At 46.5% G+C, this 19,482-nt stretch overlaps 1 protein-coding gene across 9 annotated transcripts in view; it reads left to right on the forward strand.

The window, feature by feature from the left end:
• COBL (cordon-bleu WH2 repeat protein) overlaps positions 1-19,482 on the forward strand; it is a 258,983-nt gene that overhangs the window by 78,577 nt on the left and 160,924 nt on the right. For all 9 annotated transcript variants that reach the window (XM_049714449.1, XM_049714446.1, XM_049714450.1 and 6 more), the window contains exon 2: positions 8,665-8,868. In XM_049714449.1, coding sequence (XP_049570406.1) covers positions 8,665-8,868 — 204 coding nt within the window. The remainder of the gene's footprint in view (positions 1-8,664; positions 8,869-19,482) is intronic.

Here is a 19,482-nt window from a genome sequence, read left to right on the forward strand (position 1 = left end):
TGCTCTGAACATGGGTGTACAAGTATCTTTTTGAGTCTTTACTTTCAATTCTTTGGGGTATATACCCAGGAGTGGAATTGCTGGGTCGCATGGTAGTTCTATTTTTAATTTTTTGAGGCCCCTCCGTACTGTTTTCCGTAGTGGCTGCACCAATTCACATTCCCACCTGCAGTGTGCAAGGGTGCTAATTTCTCCATGTCTTAGCCATTATTTGTTATTTTCTGATTTTTTTGATCGTGGCCACCCCAGTCCTGACTGCAGCTTAATTTAATGTAATATAATGGTGGTAGTTTGGGTTTATATTTTTCTGTGACTTAGTCTATTAGAACTGGAAGCCCCCAGTTTCACCGACCTGGAGACTGAGGTCCAGGAAGGAAACTCCCCTGAGACAACACAGGTGAACACACAGGACCACCTAAGAGATGCTCTTCTCTGCTGTGGCCAGGTGTGGCCTCAGAGCCAGGTCAGCCCCTGTCCAGGTGTGAGGGCCAGTCACACTGGACTGAGGGGAAACGGAGGATGGGATTGGCCTTCCCACCTGAGACCAGGAGGCGCCCAGGTTCAGGCCACAACTGAGTTCTCGGTGCCCCTGTCCCTTCTGGCAGCCCCATCCTAAATCTGCAGACCCGTCACCCTGCAGATTGCACGCACTAACACCGCTTCCAGGGCCTTTCAGGGGCTGGGACCACAGAGGTGCCCGGTCTGAGAGCGAGGACCCCAGAGTGTCCTGAGAGAGGTCTTCGGTTGCTCCTTTCCCTCTGCCCGTACTCACTCCACTTAACACTGGGAGTGTCACTGTCATCTCGAACTCCATCCATGGGAAGCCGATTGCTGGCCGACCCCCAGGATGCATCCTCTGTGGGGCTTTGTGGAGCCTCCTGCAGGAGTCTGGGTGACGTGCAGTGGCCTCCCCACGACCCCAGCCCATCTTCTCCCTCATGGCGTCTGTGTCCGGGCATCCTCTCTCCACCCCACCTGACCTCCACTTCAGCCCTCGTGCTGTGGACCTGGGGCTGTACCTGCTGCCTCTCCAGGCTTGCTTCTCCAACTGTTTCCCCAGACGCTGCCTCCCTCACCTAACTCCTGACTTCCCCTCCCAAGGCCTCAGGGACCCCGCTGGCTACAGGGTCAGCCAGGTCCTCAGCGGCGTCCCACCTGGGAACTTCTTCCCGCAGTAGCTGTGCCCCTCCTCCAGACAAAACAGACACAAAACCATCCTCTGGTCCCGACCTCTTTCTTGGGGACCTTGAAAGAAGTAATTTAGGCACTCCCCAAGTATCTGTGGGATACCTGTTTATTTAGAACCCACCTGTGCACAGTTCCCCCAACTGTAAAATGAGAGCTGGAGATCTTATCCTTTAGACTATGAGGGTCAGATGAGACAAAGTATTTATTTATTTATTTATTTATTGCTGTTGAAGTATAGTTGATATACAATATCATGTTAGTTTCGGGTGTACAGTATAGTGACTCAGTTTCATATATATATATATATATATATATATATATATATATACACACAAACATATATATATTCTTTTTCAGATTCTTTTCCCTTATAGATAGGTTATTACAAAATATTAAGTTTAGTTCTCTGTGCTATACAGTAGGTCCTTGTCGGTTATCTATTTTATATATAGCAGTGTGTGTATGTTAATCCCAAACTCCTAGTTTATCCCTCTCACCCTTTCTTCATTGGTAACCATAAGTTTGTTTTCTATGTCTGTGAGTCTCTTTCTGTTTTGGAAATAAGTTCATTTGTATCTTTTTTCTGATTCCACATGTAAGTGATATGATGTTTGTCTTTCTCTGTCTGACTTACTTCACTTAGCATGATCATCTTTAGATCCATCCATGTAGCTGCAAATGGCATGATTTCATTCTTTTTTATGGTTGAGTAAGAGATAAAGCATATTTGGAAAACCCACAGCACTCTGGTACACTGTCTGGCAGTATAGTCAGCCCATCAATGCTGTTTGACATCTCGTTCTGTGATGTGCATTACAGTATTTTTTCCTCCCCCACCATACACGTTTTTTGCTCCCTCATCTCCAAAGTCTGCACATCCTCAGGGTTGCTCACAGCCTCCTCTGTAGGTGGACACCCCACCACTGCGGTCCATGCAGAGTTCTTCAATTTCATTGTTGTCTCAAGATTTTATAAGTCTGCTGAGTTCCTTGTAGGCTGAAACTGATATAATTTCACTGTTGCCAACATCAATATCAATGAGCATTTTTAAGAACCTACAAATATGTAGAGCAGTGTGCTAAATATTGAGCGTACAGACAGCCTTAGTACAGCACCTGCTGCCTTCTGGAGATATTAACTAATAGTGGAAGAAATGAGGTTCTTGTTTGCCTCATAAAGAGATTAATCACAGTGTGGGTGGGACCTCTGCGTCCAGGATCTTAGGCTGGCAACAGGCAGCTTTCCCAGCCTGGGGTCTGTACATTCGCGGACACACACGAAGCTCTGAAGCGGGTCTGATGCTGAAAACTCAGCCTGTATGGACTGGTGCCGAATCAAATCTTAGAGACAGAGTTTTGGGTGAAGTAGAAAAGAATAGGTTTATTGCTTTGCCAGGCACAGGGGGACACAGCAGGCTGGTACCCCTCAGAACTGTGTGTCCCAACCCGAGGGGATCTGGTGAGGAGTTTTATAGTGACGGTTGAAGGCGGGGGTTGCTGATCAAGATCAGGGTGTGTGCGGGGCCTGCATTCCTTAAACTGGCCTCAGGCCGGCTCTTCCTAATGGACTTCTCTGGTTACTTTAATCTGGTCTCAGGTGGTCTCTTGATGACATCTTCTCTGGAATGAAGAATGCTAATATCTTCCATTTTGGGGGGGTTTTAGTTCTATAAAGAGCTTAAAGATATTGTTCTGTGTATCCCTTGAGGGGGACCCAGGACCCTGCCCCAAGGCTACACTGTTGTTTCTTGACTGTTGTCCCTTGTCTCTGCATCCCCTCCCTTCCCTGATTAGCAACTGTTTGAACCTGCCCTTTGGAACTCAGGGAAGGGCATGGAGGCTGGAGTCTGTCCCCTAAAAACAAGGCTTCCGTGCCCAGGAGCCCCACAGGGTCCTGCTTGGTTTCAGGTCCACAAATCCATCTGCACCCCAGGCAGTCACTTTTGGTGTGAAATTTTCCACGTGCACTTCTGAAAATCTGCAAATGTTATTCTGTGAAATAAAAACAGATTCGTGAAGTTATGAACATATATATTAACTGTATATTTTTCTATCAGTTGCTTTTATCAAATGATACAAAATCACAGCTAAAACCATATGCCATTTCCGTGTTAAGACAGGAGCCTCTGTTCTAAAGAGATGTGATCGTTAACATAAACCAGCTCTCAGAGACTCAGATTTGATTGGTTCGTGGTGGCAGGTAAACACTTTTTAAGCTTCCCAGGTGCTTCTGCATGCAGGTAGAGACCCCTGAGCTCAGCCGTGTGTGTCTGGAGGCCAGAAGCACCTGGAGCTTTCTCAGGAGACATGTGTCTTCAAGGGATCAAAACCTCCAAGGCAGATGGTGAGGCAGAGGCAAGGGGGGACTTTCGTGCTTCCAGGATCAGGGACCAGTGTCCTGTTACCAGCCAAGTGGGGGAGATCCAAGAGGGGCCAGGACTGAGGGTCCGTGGAGAGCCCTGATTTTCAGGCACCGCTGTGGTTTGGATGTTGTGACAGCTGCACAGGGGACAGGTGTGTGATGGCCCGGAGTCTACGGGTCCAGATGGCCACACGCAGCTGGGTTTTGCTGTGAAGGTGTTCAGAGCCCAATCAGATCTTTGATTTTTAATTTTTTCAAAAAAAGCCAGAAAGTCATTGTGTTCTTGTGAAACATTCTAGTTTTTTCAGTGTTGGCCAACTGACACATGCACACATGTGCACTCACACATGTGCACATGACACAGCACTGGACCCACAGAAGCCTTCCTGGGCATCCGTGCAGCCCGCAGGGAGCATCGTGGTTTCTGTGTGGCCGCAGGGAGCGTCTTGGTCTCTGTGTGGCCGGGGCTGCTATGTACAGAGCAAAGCGTGAGAAGATGAAGGGCATCCATTGTGGCGCTCAGTGCGTGTTTGTGGAATGAGGGGGTCACAGTAAGATTGGGTGGCAGGAGGCTGGGGTGTAGGAAGAGACTGCATTTGTGCAGACGTTAGTGATGAGGGCTTGGGGGTGCAGCAGTAGACATGGGGAGGAGGTGGGGATGGAAACAGTGTCCCAAAGCTGACTCTGGGTGGTGGGGACAGCATTTATTTGGAAAAATCTGGGGCAGTAGACATTTCTTCTGCCTCTTTTACCCCCATCACAGTGCTGGCTGAATGCACAAATGCCTCCTTTTATATTCAGCGTGTTCTGAAGGAGTTCAAGCCTTCAAGCCAGCTTTTTTTCTTTTTTTATTGGGATATAGTTGATTTACAATCTTGTGTTAGTTTCAGGTGTACAGCAGAGTGATTCAGTTATATATATACATATATCTATTCTTTTTCAGATTCTTTTCTCATTTAGGTTATTGCAGAGTACTGAGTATAGTTCCCTGTGCTATACAGTAAATCCTTGTTGTTTATCTATTTATATATATTAGTGTGTATATGTTAATCCCAACCTCCTAATTTACCCCTCCCCCTCACCTTTCCCCTTTGGTAACCACAAGACTGTTCTCTGTCTGTCTGTTTCTGTTTCATAGATAAGTTCATTTGCATCATATTTTAGATTCCACATAGAAGTGATATCATATGATATTTGTCTTTGTCTGACTTACTTCACTTAGTATGATAATTTCTAGGTTCATCCATGTTGCTGCAAATGGCATTATTTCATTCTTTTTTATGGCTGAGTAATATTCCATTGTAAAGCCAGCTTTATTAGTACCCAGAAATAAAATGTAGTTTACTTGGAAAGTATATTTATTTCCTAAAAATGATTTTTTCCTGAAAGTGCTTCTGGGAGGTAATGCTAATGGCAGGTGGACTGCTCAGAGACTGGGCTTCTAGCCGAGACCTATGGTTGATTAATGAAGGAACACATAACCAGTCTCTCTCCCTTGACTTTTCCATCTGTATAATGGGCCGATATCTGGTCTTCCTAATAGAGGTTGAAGGATGCACTGGTTAAAACTTCAGGCTCTGGAAACAAATTGTCTGTAATCTGAGAAAGGTGTGCCCAGACTCCTTATCTATAAAACGGGAATGGCAGTACCTCCTCACAGTGTTATTGTGAGAAATAAATGAATTAATACTACACAGTCCTTAGACCAGTGCAATATATGTTTCCTACTTCATCTTTATTTCTATAAGTTTAAAGGAAAAAATATATAATGAATAAGAATAAAGCATAAAAATTATAAAAAATATGATGTAGGTATAAGGTTTTTAATAAGAAAAAAAGAGAATTAATTTATGTCTACTTATCAGGGTAGAGGATGAAACCCAGGTGTCATTCCTAAGTCTTGTGTTGGCCAGTGAAGTGAACAGTGATGGTTTGAGGCCTCATCTGAACCCTATTTGCTGTTTTTCCCCACTTTAAATGACCTCTTTCATTTTACAACTAATGCATAGAGAGGTGATATTATAGAAAAAATTAGGAAATGCATAGAAGTGAAAATAGCAAAACAAATGTCATGGTACCCATCACCCAGAGACCATTGTTACTAATTCTTTGCCTTGTCTTTCTAGACTATTTTGTGATCTATTGCTATAATGCATACTTCTCTTATAAACGGTATTTCTCAAAACAAATAATATTTCAAAGTTTGTTTTCTTAAAATGTCTGTATTGAGCATTTTGGAACATCAACTTATATACATTTAAAATATATTTATTCTTTTGCATGTAGCTGTCCAGTTTTTCCAGCACCATTTATTGAAGAGACTGTCTTTTCTCCATTGTATAGTCTTGCCTCCTTTGTTGTAGATTAATTGACCATAGGTGTGTGGGTTTATTTCTGGGCTTTCTATCCTGTTCCATTGGTCTATATTTCTGGTTTTTTGTGCCAGTACCATACTGTTTTTTTTTTTTTTTTAATTTTATTTATTTACTTTTGGCTGCCTTGGGTCTTCCTTACTGCGCGTGGGCTTTCTCTAGTTGAGGCGAGCGAGGGCTACTCTTCCTTGTGGTGTGCGGGCTTCTCATTGTGGTGGCTTCTCTTGCTGCAGAGCACAGGCTCTAGGCGCCCGGGCTTCGGGAGTTGTGGCTCTCGGGCTCTGGAGCACAGGCTCAGTAGTTGTAGTGCACGGGCTTAGTTGCTCTGCGGCATGTGGGATCTTCCCGGACCAGGGCTCAAACCCGTGTCCCCTGCATTGGCAGGCGGATTCTTAACCACTGCGCCACCAGGGAAGCCCCATACTGTTTTGATTACTGAGCTTTGTAGTATAGTCTGAGGTCAGAGAACCTGATTCCTCCAGCTCTGTTTTTCTTTCTCAAGATTGCTTTGGCTATTTGGGGTCTTTTGTGTCTCCATACAAATTTTAAAATTATTTGTTCTAGTTCTGTGAAAAATGCCACTGGTAATTTGATAGGGATTGCATTGAATCTGTAGGTTGCCTTGGGTAGTATAATCATTTTGACAATATTGATTCTTCTTAATAACCTAAATAGGAAAAGAATTTGAAAAAGAATATATATATATATATATATATATATATATATATATGTATAACTGAAACACTTTGCTGTATACCTGAAACCAATACAGCATTGTAAATGAACTATAGTCAAATAAAAAATAAAAATTGCTTTTAAAAAGTATATTTAACCAGTACTGGTATAACATTGTTTTAGTACCATCATTTATTGAAATTCTCTCTTTCTGACCTGTGGTTAGAATATCTTACATACGTTTGCCATTATAAATTGCATTGTACTGAGTATCTTTGAACCTCCCACAATGCATTCCTGTGGGATTGTTTCTTTAGGATAAATTCCTAGAAATGGAATTCTGGTGTCTGATGCTTTGGGCCAGAGTGCCCCAGCACATTGCTCTGCAGGAGAAGTTCAACGTTGAGGGCTCACGTGGCCTCTCTGTGGCTCCTCCCTCTGGAAGAGGGCAGGCGGGAGCACAGCGAGGTGGGGAGGGGCAAGGCCCTGGGAGCCAGACACACCTGTTCTGCATCCCTGCTCCGGGCTTCGGGGGAGCTAGGATCTTAGTGACACTCAGTGTTCTCAACTGCAAAATATTTTCAATGAAGTGAGCTTCCTAAGCGTATTATTAGCATAGGTCCTGATGCTGAGTAAATGCCAGTTCTTGTTATATAATTCCCAGGGTCTCTGTAAAATAAGATTCTTATGTATAAATAAGAAACATATAAATAAATGTGTGCATGTATATACATAAACATACACATCATATGCACATGCACATACATATACATATATGTACTTGTACATAAAACACCTATGTACCTAAATATAAAATAAAACACCTACACAAAGTGAGGTCCGTTGCCTCCCCTGAATAATGTTGAGGAGACAAGAATTTCTAAAAATGTTTGTCAGAGTGGGTGATTTATTGACAGGTGTTTAGAAATCTACAAGGTGAATTGAGAATTCAAAGCACAGTCGGAAATAAGGTGAAAACAGAGGGGGAGCAGGTGTCGTGTTAAAATACCATCACTTGTAGCCCCTGCCACTAAACTGCCACCTCCGTCCACAGCGCCCGTGTCTGTGGGTGTTGGTCTGGTGGATTTTCTGGCTTATTTAGTACCTCCTGATGTAGTCCTGTCACATCCTCAATACCGTGGACCCATGGGCTCCAGATTCTCAGCTGGTTGTGGATCCAGCGTTTCAGCTAGAGCAATGCAGACCCCTTAATTAGCTGGGATTTGTAACCCAGTCACTGGTTCAGAAAGGACTGGTCCAAGCAAACTCTGCTGCCCCAGCCCACTCCCAGGAGGGGAACACATTTTAGGCTGTTTCTTTACAGGAACACCTACTTTCAAAAATGCGTCCTCCATGGACCATAGACTGGCGGTTGCCGAGGGGGAGGGGGTGGGGGAGGGATGGAGTGGGAGTTTGGGATTAGCAGATGCAAGCTTTTATATATAGAATAGATCAACAGCAAGGTCCTACTGCATAGCACAGGGAACGATATTCAATATCTTGTGATAAACCATAATGGAAAGAATATAAAAAAGGAATGTATATATACATATCACTGAATCACTTTGCTGTACAGCAGAAATTAACACAACATCGTAAATCAACTCTACTTCAATTAAAAAAAATGATGCATCCTCTACTTTTCTTAGTTGTCTATTTTCTCTATGTTGAAGAGTGCTAATATATTGATTTTTTTAATTGAAGTAGAGTTGATTTACAATGTTTCAGGTATACAGCAAAGTGATTCAGTTATACACACACATACACGTATATGTGTGTGTGTATATATATATATATATATATATATATATATATATTCTTTTTCAGATTCTTTTCCATTTTAGGTTATTACAAGATACTGAATATAGTTCCCAGTGCTATGCAGTAGGTCCTTGTTGTAATATATTGATTTTTAAAAGTTTGTGCAACTCAGAAGGCCTTAAGCACTTATAAGATGGACAATTAGGAGGAAAGGTCCTTAGGACCTGCTGGCCATCGACAAGTGATTTGCTAACTTTGGGTTGGAAGCTGCCACCTCATTCAGTCCTTCTTGTTCTCACCTTTCAAGGAGGAAGATGAAGGCTCGTGCTCCGCCCCCTCCCGGGGGGCCCACCACCCCCAACGTGCACAGAGGACAGAGACCTTCCCGCGATGCGTCCCCCAGCCCCCCGCAGAACCTGCTCAGCAGGAAGGAGACGCTGGACGGCAGGGTGGTGGCCATGACCGTGGTGCTGCCTAGCGGGCTGGAGAAGAAGAGTGTGGTCAACGGGAGGTAAGGGCCTGGGCGCGGCGAGGAGGGCTCTGCCGTCCAGTTTGCAGATCCACCGAGACCTGAGGAGTGGGCGCATCCTCCCGCGTTGGACTGGACCAGGGGCTTGGGGTGTAAATCTGGGCCTAGAGACAACCTGCAATGTCGCAGGCGGCCCAGCTGCATGCCAGCTGGGCCACCACGCACACCCTCATCCTTAGGACTACAGCTCACTCCTGTTAGAGGTGGGCTCAGAGGAAGGGGGCTCTCAGGCCCATAAGCACCTCCGAGTAGGTGACCACCACCACAGGTGGGTCCGGCATCCTTGGCCCTGAAGTTGCACAGCCCGGGGGCAGCCCCCCGAGTGACCATCCTCGGGCCACTTACGGACTGACTCTCGGAAGTATGAGTACCGTCAGTTATCAATCTTCCGAATGGAAACAATGCAGGTTTAGATTAAGGAATAAAATCCGACCCGTGGAGTTGACACTGATGGGAATCAATTTCCAGACCCTCGATTCCCACCCGCACCCTCATTTGGAGCTGATCTGCCTGTGAAGGTACCTGTGGCCGAGCTCACATGCTGGTTCTTCTTCCCGTCCCTTCCCAGCCGTAAGAGGCAGGACGGAAGCACTGGTAATACTCCACTAAGAGTATGAAGGGTGTTATTACCGATAGAATTTCTAACTTGATGTTTGATACTTATCAAAATAGATCGTAATTATACTGTTTGAGCAATTCCGCACTACTGTTAGTAGCTCAATCCATAATAAAAAGTTTTAACAAAATCACAGAAAACAATTCCATTTCCATGTTTAGACATTTTATTGTGCAGAATATGATAGAGTGATCAATTATAAAAGCATTCAAGCATAAAAATAGTTTTGTATAATTCTGAGGCAGGAGTGAATGGGAGTCGTATTTCTAGGAAGCCAAGGAAGGTAAGAAATGATATGAAATATTTAAATCTTAAAAAAAGTTTGCTCGAGTCTTTTAAACATGGATAATGGTGGAAATCACATCACTCTGGGTGTTTTTATTCTCGTGGGTACATTGAAAATAGTGAGACAACAGTTTTATGTTAAAATCTTAGTATTCTGATTCTACCTGATATTACATCCTTTGCAACTATTAAATTTTATAAGGAAAATTCCAGGTGACAATTTACTGGCAAAGGGGTACATAAGTTTTAAAAATTATTTTATGGGCTGTGTGTACAAAAAGTTAAGGAATGTTTCTCCAGGCATTGATATGTACCTAGGATACAACATCTTCAACTCTAAAAGGGGTGCCAAGCAGCTTTCCAGAGTGTTCCCAGCAGGGTGCACCAGGGTGTGCTCCTCTGTGGGGCTTCTCCTTGTGGCCACCACCCCACCAGCAGAAGGCTCTGGACCCCAAAGTTAGGACTTACCTTGATCCCTGTGGCCTAGCGCCCACAGAAGGCAGTAGCTCCTGTGGGCAGGGTTCACGCAAGAGACATTCAGGTTTCTAAAGTGTCTGTATTTCTTGTTTTACAGAGGGGTCTTTGTTCTAAATACGCTTTTCCCACTTAACTTTAACTTGAGAAGCAGGCCATATTTGCATAGGTTTACAAACTACTTTAATAGACGAGTGTAATTTTATTAGTGACTATATTCAGTTGACTCACCATTCTTATATTTTTGGCCCAATTTCTAGTTACATTTATAAATAAACACTTTAGTGAAGTGCGATTAACATATAAAAACTGTCCATATTTCATGTATACAGCTTGAGTTTGTGGCTAAGTATACACCTGTGAAACCATGGCTTCTTTGTCTAGTTACATATCTTTTAAGAAAATGGACTCATGGGTCGTGTCTTAAATAATACACAGGTCCGATCTTACAAGTGCATGAGGAGAGATAGAATGCCCACTTGTAAATTAAAAATATTATTTTGAAAAATGTTTTCAAACTGAACACATTCTTCCAATTTTAATTTTCTTTTTCTTTCAGAGTAGAAGTTATCACTGTGCCATTTTGCAATGCGGCTGTGAGAATAGGTTCAGCTGTAGAGATTAAGTATTAAAATACTTTTCTATTTTCTAAGAGGTAAATACTCATCCCTTCCCCAAGGGTTTCCCGCAGCAACCTGTGGGCTCTCTTAGCGGCTTGCAACTTGCTGACGCTGCAGCTTCTTGCTATGGGAATTGGTTTTATGTGTCCTGCTCTTCAATAATACAAGAGTGGGCCCAAGTCACATTCCTGACCCTTGCTGAAACCAGATCTACTAATCGTTTATCAGTGTGGTTTCTCTCTTCCATTTTATCAGAGAACATGTCCACCTTTCCGCAGGATAAGCAAGTCGTTTATAATTTACAGTCAGCACCTTAACTACCTTTCCAAACATGAAAGATTCTCACAAGGAAAACACATTAGTACTTGGAGTCTGATGATTCCATTCTGCATATGACAGTGATTTTTCTTTCTCTCTTTTTTTAAAGTTTCCTTTGGATTTAGAAATGTAAGTAAAAGTCTCAGTATGTTCTTAGATGAGACATGGGAACGGGTGTTCTGGAACTTTCTTAAGGAAGAAGCTCTGGTGCCCTTTTAGGAAGGGTGCTACCAGCACTGCTCAGGGCCACTGCCAGGAGACCGCTGGTCCCATCACTCTAACTGGGGGACAAGTAAAGAGAAGGGCTTTGAAGAGAAAATGCCCTTTGCCAAAAGGGAGCTTCATAGATGGCGTCAAGCAATCGAGATTTGGGTCCATGTCATTCTGATGTGGTAAATTAACTCACGTCCAGTTGGCATGCGAGCCCGAGGGGCCCAGGACAGGAGAAGGCAAGCATTTCCCTCGCAGGAGAGAGGAAATCTCTCTCAATGTTTAGTCCTGCCTCTGTGGGCTGTCAGACCCCATTTATAATAGCCAAGTTTACAACCGTGCATGGATTTGCAGGTTCCCGGCCTTGTAAAACAACACAGGACTCCCATGGCACAGGTATCGTCCTCCGAATCCCTCCTGGAGAGAGTTCACCTGTTCCGAGATGAAGGGGAGGGGAGGGGTGAGCGAGCCCAACCCTGGTCTGTCCTGCATCACCTGCCCATCAAGGTACTGGCCACGCTCCCTACAGAGAAAGCAAGTGTGTGGTTGGCTTGCAGCTTCAGCAAGGCCCCGTGGCCTGAACCCTGCTCCCTGTGAGCTCGTGGCTCCGGGGCCTGAAGGAAGCTGGTTCTTCTCCAGCACCAGTGTGTGAAGGGGGTGAAGCTGGAAAGGGCAGTTTTGATGCTGGGGATGCTGCCAGAAGAGGAAGGACCATTCTCCAAATAATAGGCTTGGTTTAACTTGATTTACATTTTCACTTAAAGGATACTGTTTTTTAAAAGACTTTATTTTTCAGAGCAGTTTTAAGTTCACAGCAAAATTGAGAGGAAAGCAGCAATATTTCCCATATACCCCCTGCCCCTATATACACCCAACCTGCCCCGTTATCAACCTCCCCCGCCAGAGTGGTACCTCTGTTCTAATCGATGAACCTACACTGACACGTCATCATCACCCAAAGTCCATGGCTTACGTCAGGGTTCAGTCACGGTGTTTTACATTCTCTGGGTCTGGACAGATGTATCATGGCACGTATCCACCATTCTAGTATCATGCAGAGTATTTTCACTGCCTTAAAAATCCCTTAATTTTCATCAACAGCCTCCAGTTACTAAGTTTCTTTATAAGAATCTTTCCTGTGAGGAAATAGCCTGGTTAAGGGGCAGACCATCGATTATCAACTCCTTGCCTATCCTGTGAAAAGGTGCTGTTATGGTTTTGGATTTGGTGCTAAACCCATCCTCCCGAGAGGCAGTCTCCTTTTGTGGGATCCCGATAGACTAAAAAAATGAAAATGATCATTTCTTCATTGAGCAAAATACATATTGAACACTTAGCTTTCATGAGACACTGGGAGGAGGACATCCCAGCAAATAGAAGGAAATAAATAGCATTCGCAAAAGGACCAGTTTGTGCAAGAAGGCGGAAGTGTACTGCTGCTGGAACCCGGATTGAGAAGGGGAGATGCGCGGCCTGGACACGAGGGCTGGCCGGGTCCCAGCGTGTATCCTGGAAGCCATCCTACGGCTCCACTTGCCGCTGACAAGACTGCACGTGCCTCTGGGGATGCAAGGTTCCACCCCAGCGCTAGGCAAGTCAGGAGAAAGCTGGTGCATCTGAACGTTCATTTAACTTACACGTAGTGAACAGTAGTTCTACATTAAAGGTAGCATGCAAATGTTACGTGCGTTTTAAAAATAAGCACTGACAGGGAACTTTAAAGCCATCCAGGCTGTGTTCCGGGTCCCCCAGGGGGCTGGTTGACTTACCTGCCAAGTGAGAAGCACACAGAAAAACCTGCTCCCGTATGACCTGGATACAGGAGGCTCTAGATTCTCAAGTCAGATGACCTCCAAGATAGAGGTCAAAGATGCTGAGGTTGGAGTTAAGGAAAACACAAGTTTCTGTGGCCAGAACCTAACCAGAAGGCACCGCCTTTTGAGATGGCCCGTCCACACCTGTCCAGACAGCCGCTCACGACATCCCATGCAGCGAGGATAACTGTCAAGCTCCAGCCTCTGAAATCCCTCTCTCCAGGTCAAGGTGTTCCAACTAGCAGTGTGTTTTAAACAGTTTTACAAGTCGAACGCCTTTGGAGAAGGCATGTCCCTCCAATCGGCATAACTCCCTCTCTCCCTGGTCACATACTGAGACCCCCTGCAGGCTGGGGCAGCTGCCTGGCCCCGGTGACATTTCGGTTTTGTGAGGATGTGACCAACTCTCTGATTTGGTGCCGTCGTCCCGATGACCGGGCTTCTGACGTGTGCCTGAGACGCAGGCCCCCCTGGTCATTTTGCTGCGGCCTGTTCCCCCGTGCCTCGTTGATGGGCTCGGGACCTAAGCGGCCATAAGACTGGATTTTTGCCAGTGACCCTGGCCTCAAACCCAGAGCCCAGCCTCTGGGCAATAGACCCACTCTGGGCAGGCCCTGCTAGCATCTTGCCATGTCCCGCTTCTGTGTTCCAGGTGAAGCTGCCAGACTGGACTTGCTCTGACTCTGTAACACCAGAGTCTGCCTTACCCAGGGCTCGGGCCACCTGCTGGCCTCGATCCCGCATGAGAAACTAGGCCCATTCAACCAGTCTATGATTTGACAGTGCACGCAGATTGTTTTAACGTTGTATCTGGAAGTAGCGACCTTAACGTGATTTGTACACTTGACACCGTGGCACCTTTTAATCCAGTCATTGCTAGGTACTGAATGCTCATTTCATGAGTACCGAGGGTGCAGTCGTTTTTCAGTGTGGCCCCAGACCAAGAGCCGCTGCATTGCCTGGGAACCTGTGAGAAATGCAAATTTCCTGCCCAGACCGAGTGAATCAGAAACCCCGGGGTGGGACCAGCGATCTGGGCTTGAACACGCTTGAACTTTCGGAACACGTGTTAGACTCTGAGAACCCCTGCTGCCGTGCGTGCCATGGCTCTGCCAGACGTCAGCGTATCCGGGTGAGCTCGGGATCCCCGAGAGTGAGCCCAGGGTCTCGCCGGCACGATGGCAGCAAGAGGGAGTTGTAGGTGAGTGTAAGCATCTCAGTGAGCCCCAGCAGCCTGACCAAGGCAAGCTTTGTGATTTAGATGGAAGCGCCCTCCCTTGGAGAAGGAAGAGGTCCATCCAATCAGCCCTGCCGGACGGAAATGGGACTTGGCCTCTCTGACTCCCATGTGGTCCCCAGACAGCCTGGTCCCCACGTGCCGTCTGCATTTAGGGAGCGCAGGATTGGCATGGGCTGTTCCTCGACCTGTCCAGTGCTCTGCCAGGATTTCAAAAAGAACCACACCTGAAAGAAGACCAGGTTCTTCTTATTGAAACCACCGACTCACGCAAACCATTTTTTGGAATAAAGTAATATTTTTTAAAGAGAGAGCTAGAAAAATTCTACTCACTTTCTAAATTTAAAAATAAATTTAATAACTAAAAATAACTTAATAGAGGAGGGAAATCCCTTTTTCTGCTGTAAGAATAGTGTTTTGTTTAGATTTGAACCCAAGTTATCTTTCTCTTTAAGTTTGAAGTATCATTATAACGTAATCGATAAATATCCAAAGTGAAGGATAAAATTTGAAATTATTCCCATCTGTTTTCTTTGTGCTCTTGATGTCAAGTACTGCAGAAGTAATACCGAAGTTGCTCGGGATGGGCAGAAATTACCTGTAGATATGTTCAGTATTGAATTTTTGAATGTGTAATGCTCAAGGAAGGCTGCAATCTGCATGTTCTTTTAATCACCCTTAAAAATGTGAAATCTTTCGGATAGACCGAATGAGAATTAGAGCTATATTTTATTTTCTTTGAATCCCCACAGCTGGGCACACAGTAGGACCTAATGTCTAAGTGAATGGGTGAATGAGTGAGCAAAAGAAGCTTAGATACTGTATAAAAGACTTTTTTGCGCCTAAAAAACAAACAAATGCCGAAAAATAAATTTCATCCTTACATCGGGAGCACTTAAGATTCATTTGGGGAACAGAGATTAAAAAGTTGGAACAAGGGCTTCCCTGGTGGCGCAGTGGTTGAGAGTCCACCTGCCGATGCAGGGGACACGGGTTTGTGCCCTGGTTCGGGAAGATCCCACATGTCGCGGAGCGGCTGGTCCCGTGAGCCATGGCCGCTGAGCCTGCGCGTCCGGAGGCTGTGCTCCGCAATGGGAGAGGCCACAGCAGTGAGAGGCCCGCGTACTGCAGAAAAAAAAAAAAAAAATTGGAACGAAAAGGATATTTGAGGAGCAATGGAGAGAAACCCCAAAGATCAGTGTCATTGCCCACCCACCACCCCTGTTACTGTGGTTTGGGGTAACCAGTCCTCTTTGTTACTACCTTTTACTCTTCCCTTGAACTTGGGATTACAGAGAGGGAGGCAGAGACCCTGATAATGGTGTCTGTCTTTGTCTTAGTTCAGGCGGTCTTAAAAATGCCACAGACGGGGCAGCCTGAACACAGACATTTACTCCCCACAATCTGGAGGCTGGAAGCCCAAGGTCAAGGTGACGGCAGGTGATTTCATGTTGAGACCTCTTCCTGGTCCTAGGCGGCCACTGTCCTGCTCTGTGCTCACACGACCTCCTCTTGGTGGGGTTACAGGGAGAGCGAGCTCTCTGTGTCCCTTCTTCTGAGGACACAAATCCCATCAGATTAGCGCCCACCCTTATGACCTCATTTAACCCTAACTGCGTCCTTAGAGGCCCCATGTCCAGACACGGTCACACTGGGAGTTGGGGGATCAGTGTGAATGTGGGGGGAGATGATTTTGTTCATAGCATCATTCATACAGGGGGACCACTGAGACCAGAGGGCGTGCTTGGGGTCCTTAGCGATGATGGTGTAGTCAGTTTCTTTAATCCACCTGAGTCTTTCTCGACACTCTGAGAGTGTCTGATTGCCTAGTGTTCTTCTTTGTAAGAAACTCTATGGGGCAATCCCCTGAGGGTGCTGCTTTAAAGGAGTATATCTTGCTACCTGCTGAGAGCCGGATGGAGTCCAGCCACATCCCGGCAGAGATGCTCTGCCCTGAGCCAGGGAAAACGTCTCATCACACACAACCACAAACAGCGAAGACAGGATCCAATTCACTCGTTTATTCATCAGACACTTCTCACTCACCATGTGCCTGGCGCTGTGCTCAGTGACTTAGGGGTGACTTAAGACTCGCTGGTGGATGGACAATCCTTTCGCCCTCACCGAGGAGGAAACCGGGGCAGAGAGGCAGGTCTGAGCAGTGGTGAGGGTGGCCCTAGGATGCCTCTGGAGTCCCTTCATTAAACCAGCTTCGGGGGGAAAGATGCCCGACCCCTCATCAAAGGGCCAGCGGATCAGAGGCGGTGCTGGTACTCCTGTGGGCAGGTGGGAGTCACCTGGGGAGTCCGGCTCAGGAGGTAATGAGAGTGTGCAGGGATAACCAGGCAGCCACCTTCAGTCTCCAGAAAGTCCTCTCCTGTGTGGCCCTGGGACCTGCTGAGGCCCTGTGGAGGGCACGCAGGGATGCCTGGCTAGAAGTTCTCATCCTCTGCAGGCTGAGGTCCGGTGAATCCAAACCCCCGGGGACCAGACAGCAGCTCGGTTCCTCCATGACTGCCATCGGGTGCTGCCACGGTGCTGTGGTTTCCTCTTCCTTCTGGGTGACTTTTTCCAGTAGCATCAAAGACAGAACTGGCTGGCTGTTTTGGAGTTTGGTGACTTAAAATGCCAGCCAATAGCCACTTCCATGGTGCGATGGAAGTGGCAGAGAAGCCGGCCAACTCTCACCCCGTTTTCTGAGGACACCGTCCAGAAACGCTTGTGCTGGAAAGTAGTTCCTCAGATCATGCTTTAAATGGGCCTGGGGAGGAATCACTCGAGTGGGAGGCCCTGCAGGAAACGCGAGATGAGCTCATGCTTCTGGACCCAGGTCCTCACGTTAGGCCTTGTGCTGTGTATCCAGCTTCCTAGATGCGGCCCAGGTCAGTCTGCATTAGGATACGGTGTCTGTCTCTCTCTGTAGCCACAGAGAGAGGCCTGCAGAACAGACAGCTCTCAAAGCCTGAGTTCTCCTCATCTCCTAAACCTCCTTGCTCTCCTGCAGAAACCCTCTGTCCTGGCTTGGGTTCCAGCCCCGGAAAGAGATGCTGTCCCCTTGGCTGAAGCGGTGATGGCCTCTGTGCCCTTTGAACAATTTAAGCACATACCATGACGGGTATGGTGTTGAGTTTTATTATCATGGTCTTACAGTGGTTTGGTTTTTTTTGTGCTTCCCCCTTCCCCAAATGGTCAATTTGAGGAAATAGGCCTCCAGCATCATAGAATTTTCTGCTTGGGAATTCCTTCCCTTCCCTACTCCCACCAAACATTTTGTTGAGAAACGCTTCCACCCTCCAGTGTTGAAAACGTCACTGCAGCTTCATCATTAAAGAGCTTTCGGTGGGCAGAGCCGAGTCCTACGTTAGGGTCACAGAGGAGTGAGGGCAGCAGGGTGGGTGCCGATCGGCCAGTTGTGGAGGAGATCCACTCGATACATAGGGTAGATTCTTAATCCGGACGGGAACCAAGTACAGTTCTTTATCCGGATGGGAACCAAGTACTACATCACTCCTCAGCGAGTCCACGCGAGAATAAGTCCCAGCTTCTGTTAATGGCAAGGAGAGTTTATTCTCTGTGATGCAGGAAAACCCCTCCAGCCCGAGCTGGCCTGCTCCCTTGCAGGAGGTCAAATGTGATGTTTCAAACATGTTACCAAGGGCTTCCCTGGTGGCGCAGTGGTTGAGAGTCCGCCTGCCGATGCAGGGGACACGGGTTCGTGCCCCGGTCCGGGAAGATCCCACATGCCGCAGAGCGGCTGGGCCCGTGAGCCATGGCTGCTGAGCCTGCACGTCCGGAGCCTGTGCTCCGCAACGGGAGAGGCCACAACAGTGAGAGGCCCACATACCGCAAAAAAGAAAAACAAAAAACCCAAAAAAAACATGTTACCAATTATTGAATTAGAAGAACAGAAGGTTACATCACTAGCTTTGGTGTCCTTTGTGGTTTACATTCTAGGATTAATTCAAATCTTTGTTGGAAAATTTATCCTTTTTGGTTTACTTGGTGGCAGTAGACTGTGGTTGGAGATAAGAGAGGGGAAGTGACAGTCAACATCGTATGGGACCAGGGTCCCAACCCCAGCTCCACCCCCTCATGGGAACTGGGGGATAACGGTCCCCACCCCCCAGGCTTGGTGAGGGTAAGTGGGAACAGTGTGACCTGCACAGAATGGCTCTGGGCCATGGAGGAAACATAGTACGTGGTAACAAGTAACAGGTCGTTATTTTAGCATCGTTAGAAGTCTGTTTTCTGTGCTGAGGCTTTTCCGTGGAGTTTCGTGTCTTGGAGTCTTTGGTGATGTTGCTTGCCTGTTCTGACGCATTATGCTTGTCGTTGAGAGAAAGATGATTTTTATCCCGGGGCCGAGGGAATCAGAGCTGACAGCGTCATTAGCCTGCACGCCCACCAGCGTGGCCCACGTGAGGGTTAGCGCTGCCCTGTCCCCACCGCGTGTCCTTTCAGAGTCCCCAGGAGCCAGGGGGGTGATGAGCCTCCTAAACGTCCCAGGTGATTCCAGGGTCCCCTGGTTAAGACATAGGCTGTTACCTAATTACTTCCTGGATATCAGGTGGGAGGAAGTATTGCCATGGAGATGGCTGGGAAATGTTCTGTATCCACTAGAATATTATTGATATTTTTAACAAGTGAATGGGAAATAGGGTACTTTTGCAGCTTTGCCTGTGGTTTCACAGTTGAGTGTCAGGGCCCCCGCAGCTCACAGCCCTCAAGGTGAGTGATGACCGAATGGTGGGCAGAAGCTGGCACCTGTGCCTTTACAGGTGCACCATGAGTCCCAGGTCTACACACCCCTGAGCGCCAGACACCTGGAAAGCATCACTATGACCTGAAATTATTGCCGTGCCAGTTCCTGATTAAGAAATAGATCACAGGAGAGGAGCTACGCTTTAGTGAGGTGTTTATGCCGCACTGCTCAGGAAATGTGTAGGAAAAGAGAGGTCAGCTTGAAATATACAAACATTCCACCAGGTGAATATAAATGATGGAAATGAGATTATTTCATTC

The sequence above is a fragment of the Orcinus orca genome, chromosome 9 (assembly GCF_937001465.1).
Source record: "Orcinus orca chromosome 9, mOrcOrc1.1, whole genome shotgun sequence".
Lineage (NCBI taxonomy): Eukaryota > Metazoa > Chordata > Mammalia > Artiodactyla > Delphinidae > Orcinus > Orcinus orca.